Source organism: Olea europaea, chromosome 15 (assembly GCF_002742605.1).
Source record: "Olea europaea var. sylvestris chromosome 15, O_europaea_v1, whole genome shotgun sequence".
Taxonomy (NCBI): Eukaryota; Viridiplantae; Streptophyta; class Magnoliopsida; order Lamiales; family Oleaceae; genus Olea; species Olea europaea.
In genome coordinates, this window is record NC_036251.1 from 4,605,012 (window position 1) to 4,624,503 (window position 19,492).

At 33.7% G+C, this 19,492-nt stretch overlaps 1 protein-coding gene across 2 annotated transcripts; it reads right to left on the reverse strand.

Moving 5' to 3' along the window:
* Positions 1-1,585: 1,585 nt before the first annotated feature.
* Positions 1,586-17,676, reverse strand: LOC111409893 (homeobox protein knotted-1-like 1). Of its 2 annotated transcripts, none has more exons than XM_023039991.1 (5): positions 17,105-17,676; positions 16,854-16,964; positions 16,521-16,689; positions 3,290-3,531; positions 1,586-1,932 (listed from the first exon to the last, which is right to left on the reverse strand). In XM_023039991.1, the coding sequence occupies exons 1-5, from the start codon at positions 17,315-17,317 to the stop codon at positions 1,738-1,740; spliced, it is 930 nt and encodes a 309-aa protein (XP_022895759.1). In that variant the 5' UTR covers positions 17,318-17,676; the 3' UTR covers positions 1,586-1,737. The 2 variants fall into 2 exon arrangements, with proteins under 2 accessions (XP_022895759.1, XP_022895758.1); XM_023039990.1 differs by having other exon boundaries at positions 3,290-3,540.
* Between the last annotated feature and the right edge of the window lie 1,816 nt (positions 17,677-19,492).

The following is a 19,492-nucleotide window of genomic DNA, read 5'->3' on the forward strand; positions in this document are numbered from 1 at the left end:
ATAAGATTTTGGGCTGTGCTATTCAAACAGGGACCATGACAGGCGCCACTGTTTGAATAGAATTATTCTAAGATTTAACATATTTTTGTTTGTTAAAAAATAAAGAAATATAGAAACAGGGAAAAAATCATTTTCACATCACCATCTGTTGTCTGGAATGGAGCCGTCAGTTTCTTTGATCCATGATGCAATGTTTAAACATAGGCAGGGATTCCGCTTTGCTTTTATATTTGCTTCTTATAAAAGAATTTAAAAAAAAAGTTATCTTAGATCGATTTATCTTTAAAGTTCTTATAATAAGACGAAGTACTTTTTAAAAATTATTTAAACATATTTAAAAATACTTTCTTAACTTTTCAAAAGAGAGAGACCATAAAACTTGTCCAAATTTTTCATTTTGTGGAGTTTGGAATGAAAAGCCACAATGAGTTGTAATTTGGCATGTGTTGGTGTGCTTCTAATCTTTGTGACATTAATTTTAGGTCCGTTTAATTGCAAAGATGAAATTGAATTAAATTGAAAATGAATTCCAGGGAATTGAATTACCTAAAAATTATTTTTCTGGAAATTGTAAATTATTGTATTTGATTGGTATAATTTTTCATATGAAAAATGTTGAAATAAAAGTGTTTTTTAATGTTTGTTTGGTTTTATTTTACATGAAAATTGTCAATTAAAGAAATAGAATTTACTTGTATTGGGGATGAAATTTGTTTCCATTGCGGAAATTTTTTTTCTAGAAAATCATCTATCTTTTAGTGTCCGTTTGGCTTTGTTTTACACGGAAATTGTCAATTAAAGAATTTTTTTTTTTTTTTTTGACATTAACTCTTAGAACTTGTTTCCATTTCCAAAACCCAAAAAAAAAAAAAAAAAAAAAGTTGGAATTTGAAAAACCACCATACCCATGGGAATTCATTTTCCCTAAAAAGCTGGAATTGGCACCCGTGTGAGCACTATTCATGAAAAACAATTGCCTGGAAAAAATGATGTATCAAACACCCAAAAAAGTCGGAAATGAAAAAGAATTTCCATTTTCTATGGAAAATATATTGTATGGAACGGTGCCTTAGTACATTTGCTACATGGTCATTTTACATCATTAGTTAGATAAGATCGTCTCTAAGTTTTCGGCGCTTGTTTGATAAGAAATTTTTTTAGAATGATTCTTTGAAAAGTGTTTTCTAATACGTGGCTAAAAAGTAAAAATGATTTTTTTTTCTTTTGAAAAATGTGAATAAAAATGCCAATGTGCCTAAAAAGGAATGTACCGCAGGATGAGCAAGAGGATGTCTATATGTCTCAGGTCATCGAATATGGAGACGAACTCTAATGTAAAAGAAGGTTCTCACTCGACTAAAAATTGAGTTCATGAAAATTTTTCTGTTTTTTGACACAATTTCAAACTTGAAATTATCTTAGTATCCCAACTGCACTAAATTAGGTTTTCTCCAACGATAAAAACAAAACAGACTAGAAAATTCATAATCAAAATCGTTTTTAGTTATCCATGACGACAAAGTGCAGCATTACCAAGTCAACTGGACTTCATTGATTGAAAGTAACACTAGAAACCAGTCGATAATGACCAAACAAGTTGTTTTCCATTGTTCACATAAGATTGAAACCGGTGCACAGTCAAGTCCTTTGGATACATTCAAGTTGCACATGCTATGCTATCATCTGAAAGGTAAGTAACTAGCTAGAATGCATACTTTTTCACATATCGTCGTGTATTCAAGTGCCATCATCTCCAGTCCCACCTCCATCAAAGTACATGGATCCTGCATTGCCACCACTAACGCCTTCCATAACAGCAAATCGCATGTCCTCAGATGGTCTCCAGTGTCGCTTCCTTTGGTTTATGAACCAATTGTTGATCTGCTTCTGGTCTAACTGAGTAATCTGCGATAGCCTATTTTTCTCCTCTTCCTGTAGAGCACAGAAGATAACATAGAAATTGTACGAAATTGCTGGAAACCGGGAGTTCACATGAATGTATTGATATAAACTTAGAGAACTTGACGTAGCGGAAGATTATAGGGAAGATGAACAATCACAAAATGAGAAAACTCTTAAGAAAATTTTTATTGAATTCAAGAACTGCCGCCTCAAAGGACTTCCAATGCCTTAAATAGAAAAAAACTAGCAAAATTCGAAAAATAGAATAAAAAGATATTTTTTTCAAAATTAGAAAAATACGAGACAACTATTAAGATGGAAAATCCTTATTTTCAAGATCATCCTCTAACAAACGGAATACAAATCCAAATTTTATGGAAAGAGATATTGCAAAAACAAAATTTACCATAAATAGCAAAAACGCCTAAACGAGGGCCTAAATGATGGATTTTGTCCAAAATTGGCCTTGCATCAAGATCGAAGGCACTGTGTTTTATTCATTGGCTAGATTCTAATCGAATTAGACTAGCAATTCGCCAAAAACAAACAAACTCGAAGTTATCATGAAATCAAAAATCATTATTTTGCCTTGCGACGGTCCCATTTCATCATAAACTCTAATCCCTTATGCACTTCATCAGAACTTCAAAGTATATCTTCCTTTGAAGTCAAGTATCATTCCCAATAGTACAGAAAAAAATTCAAACAGATTTTCCATTTTGATTTGAACATAATCTAGGAGATTTCTACAATAAAAGCTATCAAGAGGGAATGAGATAAGGTACTACAACGACATGAACTTTGATTGATAGTAAAACAACCGATTTTCTAGACCTAATTTTAACTTCTTAAATTCTCGAGATATATTCTTACAACATTTTGCAATAGAATTCATAACTAAATCCCACGAGGCGGACAAGCAATGAGACGTAGCTTATTGACTCCCCGAACAATACTACAAGAATCAGTATTGGCTCCTTTCATTCAAAAAGTGAATATTATTTACATATCTTGAACTTTAGGGGCTGTATAATGTTGTCAAAGTTGATAAAAGCTGGAGGAATCCCATGAGATGAGGTGAAAAAGTGGATTAAACTTGCAGGTCCAATGAAATGCGTGGTTAAAAATGAAGTTCAAAAGCTTTACCAAACAAGCAGTTAATTCCTGAAAGTTACTTGAATGGTAAATTATTTAGTCCACAGCCATTGTCCACGGTGGTTAATTCTTTTTACTTTGCCAGTCGATGAACTCTGCACTCCATTTTGAAAACTATTAAGTTGAGTGCATGGTCGACATGGATAATACACAGGACCTGTCTAGTACACATTATGGGACAGTAGTGCACAGCATTCCAAATGTGGCAAATACGAGATGAATTTGACATTACCGTGGGATATGGCCACCGGTAGTGTTTGTTCCACCAGTCCAGCAATACATTCCTTGTATCCTTTGGCAATTTGCCTTTCTTCCTTCTCTTTGAGAATTCCTGTCTCAAATTGCTAAGATAGCCACTGTACTTGCGCATTAGCATTTCTTTGAGCTCCTGTTCACCTTGACGGGTATCAGTAGATTCTTGACTATCAAAAGCTTCAAACTCTCCATAGCTCATATTCCCACCATAAGCAACACCTGCATCATCTGATAACCAAAAATGGTTAGTGAATGAGAATATGCAAAAATCACATTCATTTCCAATCAAGTGTGTGCAAGTAAAGAAATGTATAACATTCTAAATATGTCCCAATATTAAGTTCACCAATATCCAATTTCAAGCCTACAAAATTTATCATGCGCATGATAAATGATGCAGACGATGTGCAAAGATGAATAATGCAAATCCAAATTCGTTGAATCTTCAATATTTCTAAATTGGGTTTACAAAAGTGTGAGAAATTTCATGTTTTCTTTATTGAGCTGCTAATAATCCAGAGAAGTGACGCTAGGACGCCTACATGAGTTAATTAAAACGCTCTTTAATTAGTAAAAGCCAACGATGAAAAAAATAAAGAACAATAAAACAGTAAAAAGGTATCAGCTGAGCCCTCCTTTGTCATGCTCCATCTTCTCCAAATATGATAAGAGCTTCCTCCTCCATGCCATTAATAAATCAATATAGGTGTATGTTGTGGCAATTGGCAAGTAAACTAAATACTGAAGATTACTGTACTTATAGTCAATTATGTACCGAGACAATCACAATTTGTTTGGGGATCATAATTAAGTTGAACGGGGTGCATCCCGCGTTGGAAACGTAATTTGCAATTATTATCTAGATTCATGAATTATAATTATACATGCATTTGTCCATTAATGTACTAGAGGAGGAGAAACGTATCTATTCAATGTTGGTTCATGAGTTAGGCTAGATACATGTTAAATCTTATCTATAAATACCCATGTAACTCAAGCCATTAAAAGATTGAAGTCACAAAAATTTACAATATAATATCTTATCTTCCACAATCATAAAAAAGTGCAGCAGCACTATATTACGTATAATTTCGAGCATTCGATATTTCTTCTTTTTCATTCGGTTTTTAATCAATCCTTAACAAATTTTTTGGTATCAGAGTTTAGTTCTCTATACGTATCTCAAATTTTATTTCCCCTCTCCAAAGCATGGTAGCAAATCATGTTTCTACATCCATGTTTTCCTATCCTCCTAACCAAGTTCCCATATTTGAAGGAGAGCATTTTGATTATTGGAGTAGTCAAATGGAGACACTCTTCATTTCGCAAGATTTGTGGGAAGTTGTTGAAGATGGATTTCCGGAACCTGATGATAATGAAGAATAAGAAGAAGAATGGACGGAGGCTCAACAAAAAGATTACAAGAAAAATTTACGGAGAGATGCAAGTGCTCTTGGATTTATACAAAAAGGATTAAGCAAGACCATATATCCTCGAATTCACGGTGTCAAAAGAGCCAAGCAAGCTTGGAATATCTTAAATGAGGGATTTCATAGCAATGACATGGTGACATCTCTAAAGCTTCAATCTCTTTGGAGGGAGTTCGACAATTTATCAAAAAAAGATAATGAAGTTATGCAATTCTATCTAACTCGAGTCTCCGAAATAGTAAATCAAATCAGAAGCCTTAGCGACACAATTGAAGAAAAAAAAGTTGTTCAAAAGGTCCTTCGAAGCCTTCCCACGAAATATGATTCTATTGTCGCCGCTATTGAAGAATCAAAAGATTTGTCTAAATATACTTTTAACGATTTGATGAGTTCCCTGCAAGTACATGAAGAAAGAATTGGCAGGTTCTCAAATCAGCCACTTGAGCAAGCATTTGAGTCCAAAATGAAATTTTATAATTCAAATTCTAAACAGCGGCAAGAAGGCAGAGGAGTATCTTCCCAAGGAAGAGGAGAATCATCACGAGGACGAGGAGGATCATTTCGAGGAAGAGGAAAGGGAAGAGCACAAGGCAACCAATCAAAAAACTATGACGGAAATCCAAATCGTCAAGCTGGAAATGCAAATATTTTTTGCAAAATTTGCAGAAAATCAAATCATGAAACAAATGATTGCTTCTACAAATGCAAGAGATGTAGAAATCCTAACCACTCTCAAAGAGATTGTTATTTGATAAGTGTATTTTATACACTTATTCGGGACTCTAAACTATATAATTTTATTGTTCTTTTGGCAAAATATGATCTAAATTTTATTGTATTATTTTTCTTAGGTAAAACTCATGTTTGAACGAAGAATTGAAGAAAGACATAAAAAGGGCGAAAAATGGAACAATCTAAAGTAGTGGACTAAGTTGGACGTTGGATGGAAGTTGGAGATCAAATTTTGCACATTAAAAGAATTGAGGACTTGAAGAAAAATAATCTATTACGTGGGCCTCAATTGGACTTGTCCTGGAATTCAAATTTAATATTATTTTGGATCCCTAATTGGGCTACAATAAGGGTTTACTTGTTGAGGTATATATATACAAACACATGTAGAAAAAAGAAGGGAGTAGCCTGGGGGAATAAATAGATATACATTGTCGGCTGCTAAGAGAGAAAAAGCAGGAGAATTCTGCCTACTGCTAAATTAAAGATACATACACTTAAGGCTGGGAATTGAGCTTTGGGGTGGCCAATTTAATATATTGATACGCACAGAAACCAAAGCCGGGTGAAGGAGGCAGCTGCCTTGGAATTCAATTCATAATATACGCACAAGAAACGACAGTCTGGAAAAAAAAGGAGAGGCAACCATTATTATAATTTTCACACACATTGAGGGGCTGCCGGCTGGGGTTGAATTCTATTATTTGTATTTACACATTGGTGCCGGCAGATTGGAGAAAACACGAGCAGAGATTAGAATTAGTTTGTAAAATAAAAACTGGTCGGCTGCTGGAGGAAATTGGAGAGGGTGGCAGCCAATATAATTACATGCAAAAACAAAGACAACCACTATTTTTATATAATTTTACACATTGACGGCTGGTCGGCAGTTTTGGGTGAATCAATTAGGCTGCCTATATTATATATTTTCCAACACATTTTTGGGGCTGAAAGAGAGGAGAAAAACGAAGCAGAAAGCAGCTGGTGGAGAAGACAGAAAAAGAGGCATTGGGCTAACATCGAATTGTGGAATTAACAATAAAAGTGGCAGATTACTTGGAGACAGACCGAACGTGGCAGGGAGATAAAATTCCAGATTTTTTTTGGTGCAAATAATTCGTCAAGGATTGTGCCAAAAATTTGAGATTAATTACGTTTCGTCAATAATCGGTGATGTCGTTCCACTTTTATTTATTTAATTCTCGCATCATGTTTGGCTAATCCTTTTCACGTATTGGATGATGACAAAATTGTTTAATTTTTAGTTTTAATTCGAGACCTATGTTTTTATGTTAATTATTGCGTTGTGATTCCAATAATATGCTTAATTAGATTGTTCTAATGTTTGCGCACCATTAGGATGATAAGTTGCTTTTTCGTAGTGTTGAAAAACTCACGATAGGTATAACACTATTATTGGGACACATGAACAATAAATATTAGGAATAATATTTGTGGCTTGTGCAATCTTATATGATAATCCTAAATGTTAATGCATGTTTGCCATATGAATTCGGACTAGGAATAGGTTCGTCTCGTGGTAATCATAGGTTTATTATATATTGGGAAAGAATAATAAATAAATAAATAAATAACGAAATCATCGATCGTCGCAATTTCATAAATTGAGATAATTATTATTGGTTGAGAATTAGAACTAAGAATTAATCAATGGCGTCGGGAATCCAATACGTTTACACATTTTGAATTTTTAAACCAAATTTAATTATTTTCACAAGTTTTAGTTATAAAAATCATTTAGCTATTCCCTCGATCGTTTTTTTTTACAAATACGAATTAACTATATGAAATATACTAAAATTGATCCTTATTCCCTATGGGACGATAATTCTCTCATCACGATTATTACTTGTACAACGAACCCGTACGCTTGCGGGAATCTGACGAACATTATTACCAGAACAAAGATGAGAAGGATGAAGCAAACTTTTCCAAAGATGAAGATGAACAGCTTTTCTCTTGTATGACGGCTCAACAACAATCAAAAAATATGTGGTACCTAGACAGCGGCTGCAGCAGTCACATGACTGGAAATAAAAAAAATTTCATTGATCTTGATGAGAATTTCAATTCAAAAGTGAAGCTTGGTGAAAGTTACATAGCACTGAAGGAAAGGGAACTATCACTGTTCAAACTAAAGGAGGTAACAAAAAGCTCATTGGTGATGTTCTTTATGTGCCTAATTTGACTAGTAACCTCCTTAGTGTTGGACAACTGCTACGCAAAGGATATTCTGTTATTTTTTTATGATGAAAAATGTAGAATATTTGACAAGAAAAGGAATTCCACCATCGCCACAGTTTCTATGAGCTTCAATAAGGTGTTTCCCATGAATATGCCACTTCAAGAAAAGGTGGCTTTCACAGGTGAAAATTTTGATCAATCTCAACTTTGGCATTTGAGATACAGACATCTTAATATCAAAGGGTTGCAACTTCTCAAGCAAAAGAATATGGTGATTGGACTCCCAGAAATTGAAGCAAAAACTCAAGTTTGTGAAGGATGCATCGACTTCCCTTTCCAAAAACATCTTGGAGAGCTAGAGAACCTTTGGAGGTTATTCATAGGATATTTGGGGCCCTTCGAGGACTCTCTCTTGGAAACAAAGGGTATTTCATTTTATTTGTCGATGACTATACAAGGATGATGTGGGTTTATTTTCTAAATGAAAAGTCCGAGGCTTTTTCTGCATTTCTCAAATTCAAAGCTCTAGCGGAAAAACAATCTAGTCATCAAATCAAAACCCTTCGGACAGATTGTCGAGGAGAGTTTATTTACACTCTGTTTATGGAGTATTGCAAAGATAATGGTATTCAGAGACAGCTCACTATTCGGAGGAGCCCCCAACAAAATGGGGTAGCCGAGCGAAAAAATCGCACCATTGTTGAAATGGCTAGAAGCATGATGATTGGCAAAAGTCTACCCAAAATATTTTGTGCGGAAGCGATACACAACTATTTATATTCTGAATCGATGCCCAACAAAGGCCGTTCAAAACCGAACACCGTTTGAAACTTGGCACAAGAAAAAGCCCGTAGTTGATCACTTGAAGATTTTTGGCAGCATTGCATATTCTCATATCTCTACTCCAAATAGAGATAAATTTGATGAAAAAAGTGAGAAGTTTATTTTCATTGGCTATAGTGATGAGTCAAAAGGTTATCGCCTTTACAATCCTATAACTTGCAAGCTTGTGGTTTTAAGAGATGTTATTTTTGATGAAATGGGATCATGGAGCTGGGAAGGAAATTCATCCAAATTGATATCTCAAGAGGAGTTCTACGATGCATCAAATTTTGAGGATGAACTCGGTCATGTTAGTCCACCTCAAATTCCAAATCCTCCCCCACCAAGATCGCCGATTCGAGATGAAAGTTCAAGTTTCGATTCATCGATTAAAAAGACTCGGTCCTTGAGAGAAATTCTTGAGACATTTGAATTTGCTCTCTTTACCTATGAACCTCAAAGTTTTGAAGTCGCAGTGAAGGAAGAAACATGGAGAAAAGCTATGCAAGAGGAGATTGCCATGATAGAAAAAAATAAAACTTGGGAATTGGTGGATATGCCGAAACACAAAGATGTTATAGGACTGAAATGGATTTTCAAAACAAAGTATAATGAAGATGGAAGCATACAAAAACACAAGGCTAGGCTTGTAGCGAAGGGATATTCTCAACAACCGGGAATTGATTTCAATGAGACGTTCTCACCTATTGTTAGAATGGAAACTATCAGGGTTGTTCTTGCTCTTGCAGTGCAGTTGGAGCTTCAGGTATTCCAACTTGATGTCAAATCAGCTTTCCTTAATGGAGAGCTTGAAGAAGAAGTTTATGTACAACAACCTGAAGGATTTGGAGTGAAAGGGAAAGAAGATAAAGTGTATCGCCTCAAGAAAGCACTTTACGGACTGAAGCAAGCTCTAAGAACTTGGAATAGCAAGATTGATGGCTATTTTCTCAAGAATGGATTTCATCGAAGTCCTAATGAGCCCTCTCTCTATGTGAAGAAGCAACATCATGATTTCTTGATTGTGTGCATCTACGTAGATGATCTTATCTACACTGGCACTAATATAAGGTTAGTCGAGGATTTCAAGCAAAAAATGATGAATGAATTTGAGATGACTGATTTAGGAGTCATGAAGTATTTTCTTAGAATACAAGTGAAGCAGTCCAAAGGAAAAATCTTTATTTCTCAAGAGAAATACACAGAAGATCTTCTGAAGAAATTTCATATGGAGAATTGCAAATCAATTTCAACTCCTATGGCAGCGAACGATAAGTTGAGAAAAGATGACGGAGCAAAAAGAATAGATGCAAAATTGTTTAGGAGTCTTGTTGATTCACTGATTTATCTCACAAACACAAGGCCGGATATTGTTCAAGCCGTGAGCATGATCTCAAGGTTCATGAATGAACCAAGTCAACTTCATTTTGCAGCAGCTAAAAGAGTCGTGAGATACTTGCAAGGAACAAAGAAAATAGGCATCAAATATGTAAAAGAAAATGAGAGCAAGTTGATTGGATATAGCGACAGTAATTGGGGAGGTTCGTTGGATGATAGAAAAAGCACTTCTGGTTATTTATTTTGTCTCGGAACTAATGTAGTTTCATGGAGTTCAAAGAAGCAAAAAACAGTAGCGTTATCATCCGCGGAAGCTGAGTATATTGCTGTTACAGATGCAACTTGTGAAGCTATTTGGTTGAGACGATTACTAGCAGATTTGAAACAAGTTCAAAAACAGCCCACAGTAATTTATTGTGACAATATGTCTATGATAGCCATGACAAAAAATCCGGTGTTTCATTCGAGAACAAAACAAATTGAGTTGCGACATCATTTCATTCGAGATATGGTGAGTAATGGTGAAATCAGCTTGGAATTCATTGGAACGAATGAGCAACCCGCAGACTTTCTAACTAAGGCGATCTATGTCGAGAAATTTCAAAAGGCAAGATACATTCTCAAAATTGCAAATTAAGAGGGGGTGTTGGAAACGTAATTTGCAATTATTATCTAGATTCATGAATTATAATTATACATGCATTTATCCATTAATGTACTAGAGGAGGAGAAACGTATCTATTCAATGTTGGTTCATGAGTTAGGCTAGATACATGTTAAATCTTATCTATAAATACCCATGTAACTCAAGCCACTAAAAGTATCTAAGTCACAAAAATTTACAATATAATATCTTCTTTTCTACAATCATAAAAAAGTGCAGCAGCACTATATTTATGTATAATTTCGAGCATTCGATATTCCTTCTTTTTCATTCGGTTTTTAATCTATCCCCAACATCCCGCTTATTGCATACCAAGTCCCTGATTAATTCACAAAATTTTGATATAAATGTTGTGTTGTGCTGCCTCGCTATTCTAATAGGGCTGTTGGTTTGTGGTCCAGATTGTGTTCATGTTTCCAAAACACGTTTCTGCCTCTTTAATTAATGGTTTATCCTAGCTTACACTTGGATTTTTTCTGCCGTTTGATTCGAAACTTTTGATTAGACATAGATATTGTCATATTGATCCTCTTGTCTCTCATTCAACTGGATTTTGTTGGGCTATTTGTTAGGGTTTCTGGATTGTTCTCCAAGTGTTTTGTGCTCTTCTTCTTCGTGTTCAATCTCTGTAATTTTTTAGTGAGATGTTTTGAATTGTATTTAGTGTGCAATATGAGAGATTGAATGGAGCATGTTCTGTGTAATTTTTAGAGAGTCAAGAAGAATAATTAGTGAAGAAATACATTTGTAACTGTTGTGAGTAGGCCTTCTGCTGAACATTTAACCCTTAGTGGCGAAAAATTCTTTATATTCTTCTATTTTCTGTGATTTTATGTTTCTGCAACTATAAGTTTTTTCAAATTGTTATTATATTGGTGATTCTGAGATCAATAAGTGATATCAAACCCTGTTCTTTTATTTCTAGCGTTAGGGCTTTTTTGTGTTCTTGAAACCATAATTCTCAAAATTGCAAATCTGTTAAATCTTGAAATTTTTTTGGAGAGTTATTGAGACCAAATTGTGTATTCCGAAAAATACTGTTACTATCTACCTTTGATTCAATTTTTGATTGGATACTTAAATATTTTTGTCTTCTAGGTTAAATTATGTTCTGTTCGTGAGGGTTCTGTAACTTTGTAACGATAAAATACTTGGACTCGCCTTTGATATGAAAATATCATGTTTTTTACTGAGTTATGGTGATTTGTTTCTTAACTCACCACTAACTCGTGGTATTTTGAAACTCGTTTCGAGTACTAGTGAGTTGAGTTGACTCAGTCCTATTTTTGCAAGTGTTCTTGACTCCCTACTGAGTTATACCGAGTTACTGTGACTTGTTGGGTTCCTGTGCATAGTCTTGGATTTCTGCTCTGGTTCTGGTATTACTCTACCATTCCATTTAGTATGAAATTTAGAGGTTTCAGGCTCTAGTATAATCTTCCATACTTTTTAATTTTTAGCTATTATTAAACTGTCTATTGTTTTGTTTAATTGATTTGGTTATTAAGGTAAGTGATCTATCACTGCTTACCTTTGTCCAAGATCTCTTGCGTAGATATGGGAATTTGAGGGAGTAGTGGATCAAAGGGTCTCCACTCCTTAAACCTATCAAATTGACAATTCAATTTGATAATTGCTTGTTTGATTTGAACATACTTGTTGATATATAATTCTGTATCCTTGAATTGCATAAGCTGCCTAATAGTTTGTGTAAATTACATATTAAGGAGATATTACTGTAATATTTTGCTTTGTTTTGAATTTTGCATATCTTATATTTTTCTCACTATTTGGATTTGTTATATTCTGTGTGCTGTATAATCTTGATATTGTGACTCTATCAGTTAAAATGACAACTGTACACAAATTTGAAGTTTAGATTTGGAAAGGTACTGGAGACTTTAGTCTAGCACCAAAAGATGATGACTATGTTGTTACAACAGAGGTGTGCTACTGCTTTTGATGGAACATGGGGTACAGAAATTAGATGATGTCGCCTGGAATTCTATCTTTCTTCATTTGTCTGATAATGTGATAAGAAAGATTGGGGAAACCACCACTATCAAAACCTTGTGGGATAAGTTTGGATCACTTTACCTAATTAAGACTATGCCTAATAAATATTATCTCCTAGGGAAATTTTACAACTTCAAATCTGATACCTCTTCTACCTTGGAAGATAATATTGATAAATTCACAAAATTGATTCAAGACTTAGCTAATTGTGATGGGAAGTTATATAATGATCAACAAGTTATTGCCCTGTTAAATACCTTAAGTAACAAGTACATGGAACTCAGAAATGCTTTAGAGTGTTGACATTATCATCTCAGCTATAAGAAATAAAGAACATGAATTAAATTTGAATTTAAGGATGCTTAACTTTTGTGAATGGTTAAATGTTAAAAAGAAACTTATTGAGGAAGCTCTCTCTAAGAATCTTCAATTAGGTGTTTTTCGGGCTCAGTCAAATGTATCTTTTTCTACCAACAAACAATCCAACCGGCTCTGATCCACAACCAATATAATTCATCTCGATTGCTATTCAATTTTACCTACTAAGGACAAGAAACGGTGATGATTTGTGGCCACAAAAGCTATGAGAAAACACTCCAAAGGTAGGTTATGAAGAAACCAACAATTACACAAAGTAAATAAACGTTTTGGACACTTCTAAGGACCTTTTTCACACGCTAAAGGGGGCAGCCGAATTTCTCTTATTTTTCTCACAAACCACAAAAATCATCATTAGAAAGTGACTAGGGTTTATTCCTTATAAATACTCTAGAGTTAGGCTTTTAGATGAACAAAAGAAAAGAAGGTAGACGAGCCAAAATTCAAGCCATCCAAGAAAGAATACAATTCGACCGGGTAGAGCTCATGGATTTAGTTGTTCGACTTATTTCATTCATTAGCCTATGCCTATGAAATAATTAACCCACGTTAACATCATAGCCCGGGATTTATTCGGTATCAAAAGCCCAACAAAACTGAATCAGATTAAGAGTATTCTGTACAATTACAATCCTTATAAAAAAGGGAGATCCAAAAATTTTAGATCTAGAGCCTGTTTGGGAGTGATTTAGAGAATTAATTTTTTGACCGTTGGGAGAAAAGTAGAGTTCACTTGTGAGAGAAGAAATCAAATATGATGGCTTGAATAGTGAAATAACGGTTAAAAAATTAAATTTTTTAGGGGAAAAATCACTTCCAAACATGTTCTTAAAGATAAGAACAAGGATCAACTGAAATCTAAGAGTCAAGTCAAGAAATGTTATTATTGTGGAGAAAGTGGACACATTTCATAAAAAAATTGCTTTAAGAAGATATCTAAGCCTGCAATATTGAATCTGATATACAAGGAGTTGTCCTTATTACTACAACTAAAAGAAACCCGGAAGAATGGGTTCTAAATTCTGGTTGTTCTTTTCACAAGTGTCCCATCAAAGAATAGTTCACTGAATTTGAAGACCTAAATGGTGGTCAAGTTTAGATGGGAAATGGTATCACTTGTCAAATAAAATGTATTGGAAAACATAACCTTTTATCGGAAAATAGTCATATTCTTAAGTTGCCTAAAACCAGATATGTACCTGATATTCAGAAAAATTTGATTTCGTGGGGAGAATTGGATGATGAATATGAAATAAAATTCATAAAGGATATACAAAAATATGTCTTTAACTCATAGGAAATAATTTCTTCTCCTAAAGCCAATGGAATTTGCACACTACAAGCTGAAACACTAGTTTGAAATAGTTTTGCATTTATGAAATCCCATGGTGATAAATCCTTAACTTGGCATAAGAGACTTGGCCATATTAGTGAAATAGAATTGATGATTTTAAATAAACTTGGATGTTTTTGGAAAACATAGCATTGAAAATTGGAGTTTCGCAAAGATTGTGTCGTTGGAAAACAAAATAAGTTGTCTTTTAAAATTGGAATTCATAAATCCACTTCAATACTTGAGTATTTAAATGCTGACACGTGAGGTCCAGCATTAGTAAATACATTAAGCGGATTTAGTAGATGATGTTCTATAGCTACTTATAGTAGATGATGTTTCAAGAAAAAATTGGACTTTTCTTTTAAAATCTGAGTCCGACACTTTCCAAAACTTTAAACAATGGAATGTGATGATTGAAAATCAAACTAATAAGAAAATCAAAACACTTAGAATAGATAATGGTTTGGAATTTTGTAAATTTTGAATTTGACTATTTTTGTAAAGAATCTGGAATTGCGAGGCATAGAACAATAACGTACTCTCCTCAATAAAATGGTATTATTGAGAGAATGAACAGAACCTTGTTGGAAAAGGTGAGACATATGTTGCTAAGTTCTGGTCTCCTAAAACTTTTATGGGGAGAAGCCATATAAGCTACCACTTATCTGATTAATGGAAGGGTTAGTATATTTATATACTTTTGGTATATATAATCGTTTACACCCCCTCACATAGAGGATGCCTATTCATTATGGGCCCCTTGATGTGAAGGGAGTGTAAACGATTATGTACACCAAAAGTGTACATGTAGCATAGCCTTTAATAAAATTCCTTTAAGTGCTATTGATTTTTAAATCCTTGAAACACTATGGTTTGAAAAGTCTCCAAACTATTTTAAACATAAGATTTTTGGCTGCGCTACCTACTCTCATCAAAATGAGGGCAAACTTGAATCCAGGTTTTGAAAATGTGTTTCCCTGGGTTATGGAGAGGAAACTAAAGGTTATATCACTTTTTCAGAACGAAGAGGCAAGTATGACACAATATGAAGTATTAATCGTACAAGCAAAAAAAGATTAAATCAAGAAAGGAGACTGACAGAGGAACAAAGTAATTTTATTAACTTACGATTAATGGAGAGAAAAATACAATTTCAGCAATCTTTGTAATACCTAAACTGAATGAAGAGTCTACTATGTATAGGGGACATGTCAAAACCAGAGAAGTAACCTAAAAGGTGAAAACTATGTCAAAATATGAGTGAAACTGATATAAAGCGAAAAATCCGAATGGCACTGTCACTCGAGTGCTGTCTAGAATACCTATTAGAATTTGGTCACATTACAACAATTCATTAATAAATATAAAAAACATAGTACAAAAGAAAAATACTACAATACTGAAAATATTAAATCATGTCATTAAAAAATAGAGCAATGCATTTCGAATTAGGATATTACGCTATTATGAAGTCGAAATATTATTGCAATTTAACTATTGGGATTCATATGTTCTTCCCACAAATGATCGATTAAGAAATAATCGTGTTTGTTGTATTTTAAATTTTTTTTCTTCTTTTAATTAATTCATTAATTATTATTTTTCAACATTTAAAATTTATTTTAAATGCAAATAATAATAATTAGCCCTTGTTTGATCCCCATCCTTCTAAAAGTTCATTTTTTCAAAACTCATTTTCAGCCACATATTCTTCAATAAAATAATATTACATGTAAATTCAAAAATTTTCTTTAATTTTCAACCACACATTCTCCATAAATCTATTATTCAAAATGCATTACTTTCCCCAAAATGAGGAATAAACAAGGGCTAAAAATAAAATAAAAAATAAAATTATTTATTGTATTAAAAAATATATAGCATAAATGACACAAATACCCTTAATCAATTTATTTGGAAAATGAAAAGAAAAGGTAAAAATGACTTTTTACACTTTGCACCATTGACTTTGCACCAAAATGGTGCAAAGTATAGTGTTGCATTGGGGTTGTTTTGCATCAAAAAATGGTGCATTTTGGTGTTTTGGGTCATACATTGGAGATGGCCGTACAGCACAATTAATGAACAAATAAACATTGAGCAATGCCTATGTCATTCTATGCCAATAAAATTACTATCAGTAACATGTAGAAAACTGTGAAATGTTGATGACTATGAGAATTTAAAACATAAAAAAAAAAAAAAAAAAAAAAAAAAAAAAAAAAAAAAAAAAAAAAAAAAAAAAAAAAAAAAAAAGGTGCATGTAATAAATAGAATTAAACTTCACCTGCAAAATTACAGTTAGCAGAAGTCAAGGAGGAGTTGGCTGTAGAAGTTAAGGTTTCTTTGCAGAGATCACTGAGCTGAGATTCAATGTTGCTCAAGAAAATTGTGGCTTCATCAAATGGCTTTGATATTTCCTCCGTGTATTTGTGTAAAACCTCACAATATGATTCCTCCAAAACACAGACAAATAAAGGTTAGACTCAGAATAATACGAAGAACAAACTAGTCCTTGCTTCCCATAAAAATTACACGTCAGCTACATGAATCATTTTACACTTCTCCGTTCAACTCATGCAATATAAACTCAGTGCAGTAATTGTTATAAATATTTTACCATAAATTTATCAAGTTCAGGATAAGTTCCAATCTGAGTGGGGGCATAAATAGGGTTGCTTTCTTTGCTGATTTCTTCAAGAAATGAGGCCACTTCTGGTGGTGCTCCCACCTACTAACGTAAACAAACTATGTAAAAACATTCTTACACTACTGGAACACAGAGATAAACAGAAAAATATTTATGTGGGCCTTTATAAAGAAGAACAGTGAAGAAAAGCGTGTATCTTGCAAATTATTCAACAGGGTTACCTTTCGACAATCGATGTAGGCAGATACTAAATTAGGATAAAGAGGGTGATTAGCAATCTGGGCCTTGATTATATCTGAAATTTCTGATCCTTTGATCTCATGATGAGTTTGAGCTGCTTGTATTAAACCCAGATGATGATCACTAAACCCTCCCGTACTGTTATTATCAATAGGAAATGAAATCGAGGAATGAAGTCTGTATAATTCATCCATAATTAGTAGTGTTGATCGTACTTGCGGAGATATAAGATTGTGACAAAAGAATATGACAAAAACAGTTATTCTTGAATATGAACACCCACAATAGTGTGTGTTTTTAAATTAAACCCCATGCTGAAAGATCAAGAACCAAGAACCAAGAAATCAGGACAGTGAATCCAACAGAAAGTTCTATGCTGGGATTGTTAAGAAAAAACTGGCCACAACTTCAACGATTTGAAGTAGGGCAAAAATCATCAAAAAAGAAGGAGGAGAGAGAGAAAACATGGGAAAGATAGAGAATTTTTCCACCTGAGTAAAAAGTTGAAAAAGACCAGACCAGAGTTTCTGTTGTAAACATAATTAGGGAAACACACGCAAGCACACAGAGAAAAAAGATAAAATATTGAGTAATGATGTTTGTGCAGGCTTAAAGATAGAAAAAAGCAGACTGACTTGACAGCATGATTGGGAGTTTACTATTTTTATTTTTTAAATAATTCAATCATATATTAATACATGTGTACCCCATTTTTGAGCCAATTTTTTTAGCGTATTTGTGTAGCATTGTTTTTTTAGCCCGTTTGTGTAGGCTAAAATAAATAATATTAGCCTGGTTTAGGAATGGACGAGAGTAAAGAGAATGGATGGACGGGGCAGGAGCAGTAGGGTATACCAAATGCACTTTCGCACGTTCTGTAACACTGTCTAAACAGAGATTTTGATACACTACTAGGATTCTACATAGATTCAGAGTTGGGGAGAAAGAGAGACAGCGAGCGAGAGAGAGATTTATACTGTAATGGGATGACAATATGCCATGTTTCGAAAGGGAATTGGTTAAAAAAAAATTAATACAGTGGTTTCACTTTTGACAGCACTGCTTTTTTTTTTTTTTTTGCACTGATACTTAACTCACTCCTCTCTTGTCTCTTCGAAATAATACTCCCACAAGGGGTGGAAGTTTACTTTTCCATTGTAGTTTGCACTATCTTTCTCGTGACGTTCGAATCTAGTTACTGTTTGATTTAGTTAAAGTTTTAAGTTAATTTTGATAAAAGTTACATATCTCATGACATACATGTTTAAAAATAAATTGGGGAAAAAAATTTAAAAATGAAGTCCAAACAATGACTTAATGAAGTAAACTCCCCCACATTTACTCCTACAAATTGTGTTCTGTTAACAAGTGTCCAAGACAAACGTTGTGGGTCGATGAATAGTTTTTGAGTGATAAACATTGGAGCAAAATCAATTGTGCATACAGCCAATTAAACCAATGAAAATGCAATGGCTAAAAATTCTTTGATCCTTAAATCAGATTAGGGTTTGATATTAAAAATGTAAATGGATAAAATTTCGATATATGAAAGTAACCTTGTATCATATTTTTGGCTTTTTGCTTAAAAATAAATGAGTATGAGAAATTGTAGATGATGCTTTCGAGCATTTATACGACATTGTGGACAAGAAGATAGTTAGTCGTTTAATTCACTTTTCATGTTGTTTATCTACAACCACCATTTGTCACAAATGTCTGTTGCATCTATTTGTTGTAATTGTAAGAATTAAACATCTTTACTAGAAAGAAATTGGCATTCTTGCCGACCTCTACTCATATGGAAGTGGTGTCCATGTGAATAAAAAGAGTAAAAAAAAAATCCTCCCCTCCCCTCTACTGTGAGTATACTGTCAAACCTTCCCTAACAGCATAACAGAATTGTAATTGTAATTAACTAGTCAACTCTATAGTGTTTTGGAGCCTTGGGTACTTGATATCGAGGTGATCAATAAACATTAGGGTAATTGGTGCAATAAGTCCTTAAATGTTGGTATTTTAGTGGAATAACTTCCTAACATTTCATTTTGGTGTTGAAGTCCCTAAAAGTTCATTCTTTGGCGCCACTAGTCCTTTTGGATGGGTTCCTTCCCATTGCTCGCTACCAAACATCCAAAATATTGAAGGGCATTTTGATAGTTTTCACACTTGTTGATTACTAGCGTATATCTCAAACAAATTTTGACAGTGTTCACACTTGTTGAACTCAAAGGTGGCATATTTAGTATGAACTCACCTCATAATTTCAGTGTTCTCGAAGAAAATGCCTTGCCATCACATGTACAAAAATGTTAACGGACAAAGAGGAAGATTATAAAATAAACAGTCAACATATAAGATATTGAATTTCT